At 41.4% G+C, this 12,726-nt stretch overlaps 1 protein-coding gene across 1 annotated transcript in view; it reads left to right on the forward strand.

Annotated features, from left to right (window-relative positions):
• Positions 1-12,726, forward strand: part of MTHFD1 (methylenetetrahydrofolate dehydrogenase, cyclohydrolase and formyltetrahydrofolate synthetase 1) — a 70,224-nt gene that overhangs the window by 32,939 nt on the left and 24,559 nt on the right. Inside the window, exons 11-18 of the mRNA XM_034768052.1 lie at positions 703-876; positions 1,601-1,737; positions 2,102-2,148; positions 4,063-4,170; positions 4,277-4,351; positions 6,208-6,310; positions 10,469-10,545; positions 11,311-11,451. Of these exons, the coding sequence (XP_034623943.1) occupies positions 703-876; positions 1,601-1,737; positions 2,102-2,148; positions 4,063-4,170; positions 4,277-4,351; positions 6,208-6,310; positions 10,469-10,545; positions 11,311-11,451 (862 nt within the window). The remainder of the gene's footprint in view (positions 1-702; positions 877-1,600; positions 1,738-2,101; positions 2,149-4,062; positions 4,171-4,276; positions 4,352-6,207; positions 6,311-10,468; positions 10,546-11,310; positions 11,452-12,726) is intronic.

The raw sequence follows: 12,726 nt of genomic DNA on the forward strand, positions 1-12,726 counted from the left end.
ATTTATGGTATTGGCCAATATGCAGGCGGCAACATGGTCGTTTTTAAAATATGGATAATTGTATGATAATGGCAAGCTGCTTTTAAGGGCAATGATGCTGCCACAGAGCAGTACTACTAGCACTTACATAGCCATTTACATATGGAGACCCCAGTTCAGCAAAGTATTATGTATGGTGATAGGTCACATTGATGGACTTCAGTGAGACTTAAGCATGTGCTTCAATATTTTCTTGAATCAGGGCCTCAAAGCTCTGTACAAACGCTAATCTTCTCAGCCCTCTTGAAAGCTAGAGACTGCTAGGGCCACTTAGATGCATAATGGCTGAAGCAGCAAGTAACAAGATTCCTTCCTTTGCCTTGGGAGAGCTGAAGTCTGAGATAACAAAAGCACCTTGAGATAAGAGTTGTTGAATTAGATCTCCGGTGTTAATAACAAACACTTGCAAGTGTTTGAAATGTCACAGGAAAGACTAGAAAATTCCCAAGTAACAGGCATCAGTAGCAAAGCTGACTTGGGAGATGCCCTTACCCATACTACAATGGGCTGAGAGGATCTCCTTGGGCAGATTGACTTCTTTGGCTGTAAAGCTTAGAGATTTCAGTTTTTAAATCCTGCATTGGGTGCTTGTGGGCTATACCTGTCGGGAAGCAGGCAGTTTCATGCTTCAGCAAATTAGATTCACCTCCTTTTTTCTTTAAGCGACATTGAGGTATCTCGATCCTGCGTACCCAAGCACATTGGTCATCTCGCTAGAGAAGTTGGCTTGCTCTCCGAAGAGGTGGAGCTCTACGGTCAGACCAAAGCCAAAGTTCTGCTGTCGACTCTCAAACGCCTGAAGGACCAGCCAGATGGCAAATATGTCGTCGTAACAGGGTAGGTTGTTCCTTCCTTAAAGGTGATATTGGGAAACGTGGTGTAGAATTTCTGGGGGAGGGTTTTGGAGCCTTGCTGCTTTGCCCTACAGTTTTAAGAATGTTGGAGGCAACTTGGAGCAATTCATAGGAATTGGATCAGACCCAGAGTCCATCTAGTTCAGTATCCTGTCTGACAGTGACCGGCACTAGAAGCTTCAAAGGATGGTGTAAAACCGCTGCAGTAGGATTAAACTGGCTCCACACTTGGGGCTTGTCTGCACCATGCATTTGCCCACAACAGAGGGGTGTAAATTTTAGTGTGTGACATGCTAGTATGAATTAACTGGCCTGTGTGCACCTTGCTGGTGAGCACTAGAAGTTCCCTAGTGCATGTTATCATAGTACTGTTTGAAATGGGACTGTGTCAATACACACTAAGGTACTTCTAGTGTTCACCAGCAGGGTGCACACAGGCCAGTTAGTGCACGACACACTCGTGTGAATGAAAATTTACACCCCTCTAGTCTGCACCAGTGTAGACAAGCTCTAGGACTCCTTCTAACTCTGACTACAAGAGGTTGTCTTGAGCCCTGAAACATGAGGTCTTATATCCCTTCCAAAATATGTGTTAGTGTTAACTCTGGATAGTCTTTGTTATCCATTAAACATCCAATCCCATTTTGAATCTTGCTAAGTTCTTGGCCTCAAGTATTCCATTGCATGTGCGGTGTTGTGTATTGCAGCATAACACCCACGCCCCTGGGAGAAGGGAAAAGCACCACTACGATAGGCCTGGCTCAAGCCTTAGGAGCACATCTCAACCTGAATGTGTTTGCCTGCGTCCGACAGCCTTCTCAGGGACCAACCTTTGGCATAAAAGGTACGACTTGGCAGTGTCCTATTGATAGCCGTTCATGCTGGATAGAAGAGTAGCAGGGAAGGCACATTCAGCCGATGGGTGTTCTAGAAATTTCAACTCTTAGGAGAGAGAGTTTTCTGTTTCTGTATAGAGGTGCATAATCCCCACTGAGGTCATTTAGGGTTACACAGATATGTTGGGGAAGAATCTAATTTCTTTAGAAAGAAAGTAAGTTTTGGATATACTCACGCTAAATGCTGTGTTGGATTTCAATCATACTTGTTCAATAATAAAGACATTTTAAAAATGGCTAAGCAAATGTGCTCAAAGCTAAGGAGGCATTAGTCAGCATGGTTTGATTACTTCCTTTTATGCTTTTTTATAGGCGGAGCTGCAGGTGGTGGATATTCGCAGGTTATCCCCATGGAGGAGGTAATTTTGACACAAAACCTTATTGACTGTGTAATGCTCAACCCTGGTGAGAGCTGCTGTAGTCATTAACTTCTTGGAAATCTTCTTGTTTGTAGTGAGATTGAAGTCTGAGAATGGGTATTGACTTCCTTTCAGCAAAGCTACTTTAAGGACAGAGGAAGTTAATCTTTCATTGTTTTAAATGGAAGGCTGCGTGGGTCAGTGGATAGGGTATAGGACTAGGAATAAGGAGAACTCAGTTGCCTTGCCATTTCTACCACTGACTCACTGCATGACCATAAGCAAATCATTTTAATTCTATATGCTTCAATTTCCCATCTGTAGCGTGGGGGTAACAATGGCCCTCCGTTGCAAAGCACTTTTAGATCTAAGGGGGAAGAGCGTAGAGTAGCACTGTCAATGACTGTTTACGCTCTCAGGAACACACTATTTCTGTGTGCTACTTCTACATAATTATGTCTGATTATTAATATACAATGGGTAAGGGAAACTTGGAAAGCAGTAAGGCCAAGACGTAGCAGTGCTAGTGGCCAGCAAATTAGACAGGAATATGCAATGTGATATGGCAGCAGCAAAGGTAATATGATTGATTTGTTTATTGGCGGGGGCAGGGAGACGCTGCATCCATACACCTAGCATCGCAGGGCATGGAGTTAGAAGGCAATGTCTCTTGTGTTACTGCACCTAGAATATGATATTTGCTCTATGAGCTAGAAGTATAGTGACACACTGGAGGGCATTCAAGGGAGATCAGCAGAAATGGTAAGGGGACTATAGGGAAAGATTCATGTGTTCAGTCCACAAAAGGTGTAAATGTGAAGGCGGGCAAAGATTTAATTCGCACGGAGCTGAGGGGTATATTAGTGAATTCAACGAAGGAAAAATAATCTCCCAATGGAAGCTGTGGAAGACCAGTCACTTGGGACACTTAACTAGACTGGCCAAAATGCTTGCCCATATACAATAATAAGGAACAATCCTGCTGTGGCTTGAAAACGGACTAGATAGGTAAGATCTGTCTCTGACCTCTGTGGTATTAAGACCAATTCCAATCGTGTGTTTTTTTGTTTTCTTTTTATAAATCAAAACATGATCTTCTTTTAAAAAATTTGCAAGTCTGTGGAGCTATTTATCACAGTAGCAGCTCAGAGATATTGGTGAATACCTTTTGCAAGCAATTTCCAGCCCAGGAAGAATTTAGCTGGTAGAGAACATTAAAACAAGAGGTACAAAATAAGGCAATAAGCAATGGCACATATTTGTGTATTAGAATAAGATTGGCTCTGGTGATTAGTACGTCAGTTACTCTGTTTTTCAGCTGTCTGTCCGTTTTAAGGCCTTAGTAATTGAGGTTTCTGAAGTCTATGGGATTAAGATTTTATGGCTCTTGCTGTCATCCCTTCTGACTTTTCTAACACCATCTCCCTTCTTCATTTCACTCCTGCTATGCATAATTTCCCTAACTGCATCCCCTTCTCCCCTGCCTCTATTTTTATATGCCAAGCCCAGAAGAAGCAGATTTAAATCCTAACCTCTAATCCCACTATGCTGCACAAATCAGATCGTGTGTCTGAAATGAAGGTATCAACAAAGCAGTATAGCCATGTTTTTCCATCGTCTGTGTAAACCTTCTCTTGATGATCCTGGCAGAGCTGGGGGAACTGACTTTTGCATGAGAAACTCATTTTGAACACTTCGTTCAGGAAGTTTGTAAAATGACATAAATGTGGGGGTGGCATGTTTCTGTGGTAGATGAATTCCATCTTCTGTTCCACACATTGCACAGAGCAATTGCCCCCCGCCGCTCCCCTGGTAACATTGCTATTAATATTTCTCTTTCCATCTGGCTATAACAAACTACCAAAAAAAAAGTAAAAGAAGGGTGAAATAACTGATGTCCGTTTTTTCCTATAGTTTAACCTCCACCTGACTGGTGACATCCACGCCATCACGGCAGCCAATAACCTAGTAGCTGCAGCTATCGATGCTCGTATGTTCCACGAGCAAACTCAGTCTGATCAGGTAAAAGATGACGCGGTTGATTCCATTCTGTGTTGTGTTGAGCACAGTCTATTTTGCCAAGATTTTTTGACACCCTGCAGCTGCTAATTGTATCTCATTCTTCAAGGCTCTTTATACCCGGTTGGTGCCTTTGATCAATGGCGTTAGGAAGTTCTCTGATATTCAGATCCGAAGACTGCAGGTGAGTTGATCAAGCCTGTTAGGTTTTTAGTGCTGTTCTGTATGCATCGTCTTTACCCTGTGAAAAGATAAATTACAAAAACCTTACATTGGTCTGTTGGTATTTATTTATGCAGCATGCAAAAATGCATTACCCCACAATCCAGCTCAAAGACAGGGCTGTGACACGTCTTTAAGAGGTTTCAGTCTAACTTTATACACTATTAAGCGAATGAGTAAACTACACAGAAGTTAGGAAGAAACAAGGGCCCCTTATAAATAATCTACTGTTGTTTCAGTGTCCTTGATGCAGCATAAGTCAGAAATAAATAGTCCTTGCCCCAAGGACTTCCTTCAGATACACAGTCATGACTGAAGATGAACATTTCCTGCTGTGGTATTTATTGTGGCAGTGAACACAAAAACACAGCTTTCTGAACGTGAGCGACTGGAAATTGCATTTTAATACAAACTGAGTAAAAAAGGAGAGATGTTCTTTATTTTCACATTCTGTGTGTCAGTTTTTTCATGGAAAAATACTCCATTTAATTGCATTCATCTAGGCACACAGCTGTTCAACGATCATTTAAATGACTAGAATTTGAAATGCAAATGGCATCATTTGTCTAGGGCTCAGCAAAAAACATGGGCCAGTGTGTCTTCCTGGTCTCTAGCAATTCCATTTCACAGTAGCGACAAGATCATCTAGGTGGTAGGTTCAGGGGAAGTTATTGGAGTTGTCTGCTGGTTAATCAGTTGGCCTTCCTATTAACAGAGCCTCAGGCACTCAGAATTGCACAACTACTTTTATATTGTACATCCAGAACAGGTGTCCATTGGGGGGACAAGAACAACAATCTGATTGTGGGGACTCTACATTTTTGTATCATGAACTGGCTGTGATGTCTCCACCATGTGATACTCATGTTTGATTGCCAGTTTCAGTCTCTCCTCCTTTGCTGGGCTATGTCACATAAAGCGCTCAGGCCTATTATATGGAGTGTTACTGACAGGCTCTGCAGGGAGCCCTTGCCAGACCTCTGCTGCCACAGCGCTGCTGGCTATAATGTGGAGGTGTGAAGGGGATGATAAAACTGGCAAAAAGAGAGTCCTGCTGGCTCTGAGAACTCCTGGTGCTCAGGAGACGACAGAGGAGAACTCGTCCCTCTTGCCTCTCTTCTGGGGACACGTAGGGCTGTAAGATGCTTGCTGTTCCTAAATCAGTTCCATCGCTTCACTCATTTCTAAGCTTGTACTTGAATTGGGCTCCATGCGATAATGCCTCTCTCAATTAAGCATCTTGGCAAATTGCCCATCTTCAAGAAGTTCCTGGTCTTCAGGCAGGGCTTTCTGGGATGTTGACCGTCTTGTGACTGAATTGTTTAATGCCTCCTTTGTGCACTGTATCTAGCATGCTGAAGAAGCGGTGTTTTAATACTTATGGCAGTGTGCAGTGGCCGCAGGCCAAGTAATGAGAAATCAGTGTAAACACATGAGACTTATGGTTAGAACCTGGCATATAAGGTAGAGCTATGCCTGATTTCTTAGGGATGCTGATGGAGGGGGCTTCCCTTCCTCTTTACAATGTTGCTAGCTGTCTTGTACCTGTGTTGACCTTGACACCCGCTCCGATGGGAGGGACTGTATTATATGCATTGCCCTCTGACAGAATTTGCAATTACCTAGTAGCACACTGTGCTTCAGAAACAGATTTTCCACTGCTGCTTTATGCAGGGAGAAGTAGCTCTAGAGAGGCACCCTCTCCTTCCTTTTATTGCTGAAAATGGGGAGACCTGCTGTGCGAAGGCTCATCATTTTAATAAAGGCTCATTTTCTTCAACCTTTTGACTATTTATTTTTCCCCTCTCCTCCCCCCAGAAATTGGGTATTGAGAAAACTGACCCTGGGACATTGACGGATGAAGAGAGAAAAAAATTTGTGAGATTGGATATTGATCCAGCCACCATAACATGGCAAAGAGGTACTAGAGCAATAGACAGCTGAACTGATGGATATGACAAATGTGTGAGAAGGGGCGTTGTAAACGTACAGAGAGCTGCGTTTATTGGCAAAACGTGGGGGTCTGACATTGTGCATGCTCAGTAGGCTAGATTCATCCTTTGGGCTCTTATTTCAGTCTCAGTCCTAGAGCAGCTGACACAGATGGCTTGAATCTTGATGTGCTCAGGTGAGATTTAGTTAATTGCTACAAAGCTGTATTTCAGACTTTTCCAGTAGCTCAGTGAAAGAGTACAAAGATTGGCAGCCTTGGTTAGCTGTCTAGTCTTCCCCACGCTGAAAAGAAGGGAAGTCCTTAAGAGCTCTGTCTTGGCACTTGGGAGAACCAGGTTCACCTCCGTGCTCTGACACCAACTTCCTGTGTGACCATGGGCAAGTTGCTTGGGGCCAGATTCCCAAAGTTGTCTTGCACATGGGTGTTGTGGGGATAAATGCATTAAAGACTGTGAGGTTCTCAGATGCTATACTGGTAAGTCCCTAGGGTAGATATGGTACTATTACTTCCTTACGGAACTCCAACAGGGCTTTCAGCTTCAGCTTTCGCATTACCGATGGGTGGGTCAGGTTCTCAGCTCACTATGGTAATCTAAACCAGCTGTGAAGCTGCCCCACTGCCTCTTATTTTTCCTGTCTCAATCCATTAATTTCACTTCTTTGGTCCGTGCTAGCTGTGTGGTAGAATTTAATCCGGTCATTCTGTTAGCAGATTTTAGACTTTTCATTGGCTGATTTCACTACTATCCTAGTTGGTTCAGTTACAGCTGCCAGCGAGAAATGATATCTGATTAATTAAAACAGTGATTTTTAATGTCAGAAACAGCATTGTTTGGACCTTTACTCCCTCTAGAATAGCTTGGAACAGATGGCTTAACTCTCTGTATTTAATTATTTATGGCAAGAAATGTTTGAGTAACAGTAATTCAGCCTGAATAACTCTTTTCTGAAGTGAATGTTAAACTTCTTCTGGCTGTGGCATCCCATTAAGAAAATAATGTTGTCTCTTGAGCATTTAAATTGTCGTTCGAACCACGGTGGATAAAAATCATGATTTAAATAACTATAAAATCTTTGGGTTTTTTTACAACATTTTAAAAATTTTCGTATTTTTAAAAAATCAGATTTTTTAAAATTTTCGTGTTTCTAGTTCTTTATTTTCTTCCCATTTTATAGCCTTACAATGCTGAAGTGTGTTTTCTGTACTTTTTTCTTTAATTAGGCCTTGTCAACACACACATGTTGTAATGCTTTTACTATACTGGTCTAGCTGAGCATGCTTATAGCAGTCTACTTTATTCCACTTCTTGTACAGGAAAAAGCTAGAGTAACATAAGGTACCTTTATACTGGTATTACTGGATCCACATTAGGGCTTGTATTGGTATAACCATCACGGTTAAAAACCAAAAATCACATACCCCCCATAGCTGAAATAGTTATACCAACAAAAATCTGTATGTAGATCAGGCCTTGGTAGAAATAGTGTCTATGTAAAATCTGAAATTCTACTGCAGTTAGGAACTAAGAAGTTTCATTATCTGTGCTAAAAAGGCAAGTCCAGAAACTCATTAACATCCTACTGGGAGAACAGTACAAATTCAATCACAAAATTGACAAGCAAACATCCTGTGCTATATTTGCAACCTTATCCTATTTTCTGAGGTATTGAACTTCCATAAGTCTAAGAAAGCTGAAATGCTTTGAATAGGTTGTTTATTTGTTGCTTTTTTTTAAATCCAACACTCGGGTGCCTAAATATGGATTTAGGAGCCTATTTTTTTTTTAAATTGGCCTATCTATATACCAAAATTTGACAGCATCAATGTATTGAAAGTCTAAATTGACTTTTCATTTTTTTAACACTGAAGCAATTTTGCTTTATGTTCACAAACATTATACACCGCTCAAAGTTTTGAATAAAAATACAAATGTAGACCCTGATGTTGTAAACACTTCATTCACTTGCTTAACTTTAAGCACACAAGTCATTTGAAGTCAACCAAGTGTGTGTGAGTAGAGCTATGTACTTGTTTGCTGATTTAATTTTTAGTGTTTTGGTTTTTTACCTATGGCAGTTATGAACTCTACAAATAAGGTACCCTACCAATAGCGACAGGTTTTTAAAAAATGCATTTATAAGTTGTTTTCTTATAAACTTTATATTAAGATTGCATTACAAATTTTCAATTTAGTTTTTACAAAGGCTTTACAAAATTTTAAATAAATTTTAAATCACTCACTGGTTCAATCCCCCAAAATAATCATACTTAGCATTTACATAACAATACCTAGCTGTTCTGTAGCACTTTTCATCCATACATCTCAAAGTGCTTTACAAAGGAGGTCAGTATCCTCATTCCTATTTTACAGATGGGGAAACTGAGGCACGAAGAAGTGAAATGACTTGACCAAAGTCTCCCAGCAGGCCAGTGGCAGAACTGGGAATAGAATCCAGGTATCCTGAGTTCCAGTCTGGTGCTCTATTCAATAGGCGACACTGCCCCTTTTATATAGCACTTTACATCTTCAAATCCCTATACAGATATTGCACCCTTCCTCTATCCCGTGAGTTCACTGGAAATAACCATTAGCCCAACTTCAGTGGCAGTAGCTGACTGTCCTTATTTTACAGGTGGGGGAAATTGAAATAGAAAGGCAGAACAATGGAGCTAAGATGAAAATTCAGGACCTCCTACCTCACAAATCCATGCCCATTCTATAGGAGATGTTTCTAAAACCAGTGTGATTAAAGATCCCAGGTTGCGTCCAAATTCATGTTTGCGGTCCAAACCCCTGTAGTCAGGAATAGAGTCCTTTGGGATGTATTGTAGGAATGCACTTTGCAAATATAGCTGAGTAGTCAGCAACAGACTGAGGTTCGTGCTTTCTTAGTGCTTTAAAAATATGATCCCTTTGGTCTGTGCAGCAGGCTGGTTAGAATTTTACTAGCAAAAGCAAACCAAAAGTTAGTTATTGGACTGATTTATTTTGATTTCTTTGATTTGAATCCAGAGATTCCCCATTGCTGAGAGATATAGGATAATGAAATGTGTTCTCATATCTGGCTCCCAGAACTTAATGGCACTAACATAATTGGCAATATACTGTGAAGCATTTAAACTTACAAGCAGTTGGCTGGAAATTAGATGTCTGTAGCAAATATTTGAATGAATATTTCTCACACCCAGTTCTATTACAAAATGCAGAAAAAAAGAACTGTCCGATACTAAAACTGTAGTGTCTGAGCGTTTCTTTACGCAGTTCTTTGTGGGTTCTTATTTCTCTCTCTTATCCATTAGTATTTTCCCAATCTCTTGTTGTTGCCTAATGGGGATGAGACAGCCAGAGGGATAATGTCAAGCTACCTTTAGAGAGGAGGGATGGTCTTGTGGCTAAGGGACTGGGCTGTGACTTTGATTGTGGATTTGATTCCTAGCTCTGCCACACAGTCTTTGTGCAACCTTGGGCAAATCACTTTAGCTTTCTCTGCTTCAGTTTCCACCTGTAAAATGGGGCGGCAGTGTTGCCTAGTGGATAGAACACTGGACCAGTAGTCAGGAGACTTGAATGTCTGTTCCTGGCTCTGCCACTGGCTTGCTGGGTGACCATGGACAAGTCACTTTGCCTCTCCGTGCCTCAGTTTCCCATGTGTAAAATGGGGACTCTACTGACCTCCTTTGTAAATGTTTTGAGATGTAGGGATGAAAAGCACGATGTAAGAGCTAGATTTTATTAATATTTGATTATAATACTGCTGTTCCCTTTGTTTTGTGTGTGTAAATTGTAACCTATATAGGCAGGGGATCGTCTCTAAATATGTATTTGCACAGCACCTAATTCAATGGGCCCCTGATCTCGGTTGTAACCTCTAGGTGCTACCAAAATACAAATAAGATATAGTGATAACTTGTAAAAGGGCTTTAAGATCTATGGGTTTAAGCGTTATGTGTATTTAGTAGTAGTAGTATTTTAGTTTAAAGAGTATCGTCCTTTTCATCACAACCCCTTCTCTAGTGGTGATGTCAATGTTCTGAGCGACAGCATGGATATTTCAAAGTTTGAAATCACACTTATTAGCTTAATGTGGTGGTTTCTTTTTTACTCTCTGCAATCCCCCCCTGCAGTGATGGACACAAATGACAGGTTCCTGAGGAAGATCACTATTGGACAGTCTCCAACAGAGAAAGGCTTCACGCGAACGGTAACTGGTTCCTGTCTCTTCATCCATTTAACCCTTTGAGAAGCATGCAAGAGAAAAACAGTCCCTGAATAAAATTGTAATGTTCACCTCTCTGAGCGTTTCTTCCCCTAGGAATTAAACATGTATTGTGCCGTCTCCCTGTTCAAATGAAGGTGAGAGGATTTGAAGCAGAGCCCCTAGCAGTGTTAAAATTCCCACCCCAAACCCTCTTGCATTTGGTTTTAAAGTTTGGTCACCAAAAAAGTCCTTTCCTGAATGTTGGTTTCATGGTGGACTGGAATGATTAGTGGAGACCTAAAACCAAAACCATGCGGAAATATATTGTATTTAGTGCAGCAATAACCATTTACAGCTGTTCCAGGGACTTTGTTTCTTATAGAGACTACTAGAGTTTTTTCACATGCTGCAGCATTGAGACCAATTACTTAGATTGCTCTTTAAAATACATTCTAGCATGAAACTTTGTACTTGATTTCTGATGCTAAATTACTAACTAGCTTGTGTGCCTAGAGAAATACATTTTCATATGATATTAGTAGAATAATGTGGTGCCTGTGCATTTTTCTTTAAACTGCAGAAAAATCCTAATTAAACACTGTGAACTTTAAGCACTCTTAGTTGTGATACTATCGATCTGTTTCTTTTAAAATGACAAAAATATATTTCCAAGAATTCAATGCAGCTAAAATTTCTGCTTAGCAGCCCTGACACTTTTTTTTACTTCCTCTTTTTTTTTTTTTGTTTGTTTTTTTTGGTCTTTTACAGGCCCAGTTTGACATCACGGTGGCAAGTGAAATTATGGCAGTCTTGGCACTCACTGATGGACTAGCGGATATGAGAAGACGATTGGGCAAAATGGTGGTAGCCTCCAGCAAGAAAGGAGAGCCAGTGACTACAGATGATCTTGTAAGGCTTGGTCTACACTAAACCCCCAAATCGAACTAAGGAACGCAACTTCAGCTTAGCTGAAGTTCGAAGTACCTTAGTTCGAACTTACCTCGGTCCACACGCGGCAGGCAGGCTCCCCCGTCGACTCCGCGGTACTCCTCTTGTCTAGCTGGAGTACCACAGTCGACGGCGAGCACTTCCTGGTTCGACTTATCGCATCCAGACAAGACGCGATAAGTCGAACCCAGAACTTCGATTGCCAGCCGTCGAATTAGCGGCTGGGTGTAGACATACCCTAAGAGAGCCATATAATCGCTACAACCCTAAATGTAAAACTCTCCCTGTTGCAAGTAAAAGTCCTCTGATGTAAAACAATAAGAAGATGGTTCCACATAGGAGGGATTGTAGGCTATTGAAAACTAGGATGAAATCCTGATCTCATTCACTTCAATTTGAGTTTTGACTTCAGTGAGGCTCAAATTTCATCCTGGGGGGCGGAGGGGGAGAGAGAGAGAGAGTGAGTGTGTGTGTGTGTGATATATCCTGTATGTCAAGATGAGGCTTCAGCCCTAAGAATTAATGGGGAAATATGCAACGGCAAAAAATGCTATGATTCAGGTGAATCCTACAAAAATGCAGCCATTTGTAAGTGAGTACAGGGTCTCCAAAAAACAGCCTTGTGAAAAAAATAAAAATTAAAAAAAAGTCCACTATTTCCCACTAAAAAGAACACTCGCTGTCCATTGCCTAACACTGTCCCTTTGACACCCACCTGAGCCTACATAGTCATTGCTGAATTTGGCACAATATCTTTCAAAAGCCTCGTTTGCCGAAGACAACAATCAGCACAACAGTGAGATGCTCGGAAATGTTTGTGTTTTATTTCACCTTGTTTGGAGTGAGCCCTTTCAGAAAACTGGGCCCCCATATGAAATGTACCAATAAAAAAATCCACCCACTGGGCCAATATCCCAAACTAGAAACTGTCACAAATATCTCAATACTAAGGCTTCTCCCACCCATCCTGCCCCACTTTAAATCTTGGTGGAATGGTCACTTTGCAGGGTGACCAAAAATTCAGCAGATTTGGGCTCTGCAGATGAACAATTAAGCTAAGGGTACGTCCAGACTACTCACCATATCGGCAGGTAGCGATCGATTTATCTGGAATCGATATATCGCGTCTTGTTAAGACGTGATATATCGATCTCCGAACGCGCTTCCCATCGATTCCAGAACTCCACCGCAGCGAGCAGCGGTAGCGGAGTCAACGGAGGAGCCGCGGCCGTCGAT

The sequence above is a fragment of the Trachemys scripta genome, chromosome 4, assembly GCF_013100865.1.
Source record: "Trachemys scripta elegans isolate TJP31775 chromosome 4, CAS_Tse_1.0, whole genome shotgun sequence".
Taxonomy (NCBI): domain Eukaryota; kingdom Metazoa; phylum Chordata; order Testudines; family Emydidae; genus Trachemys; species Trachemys scripta.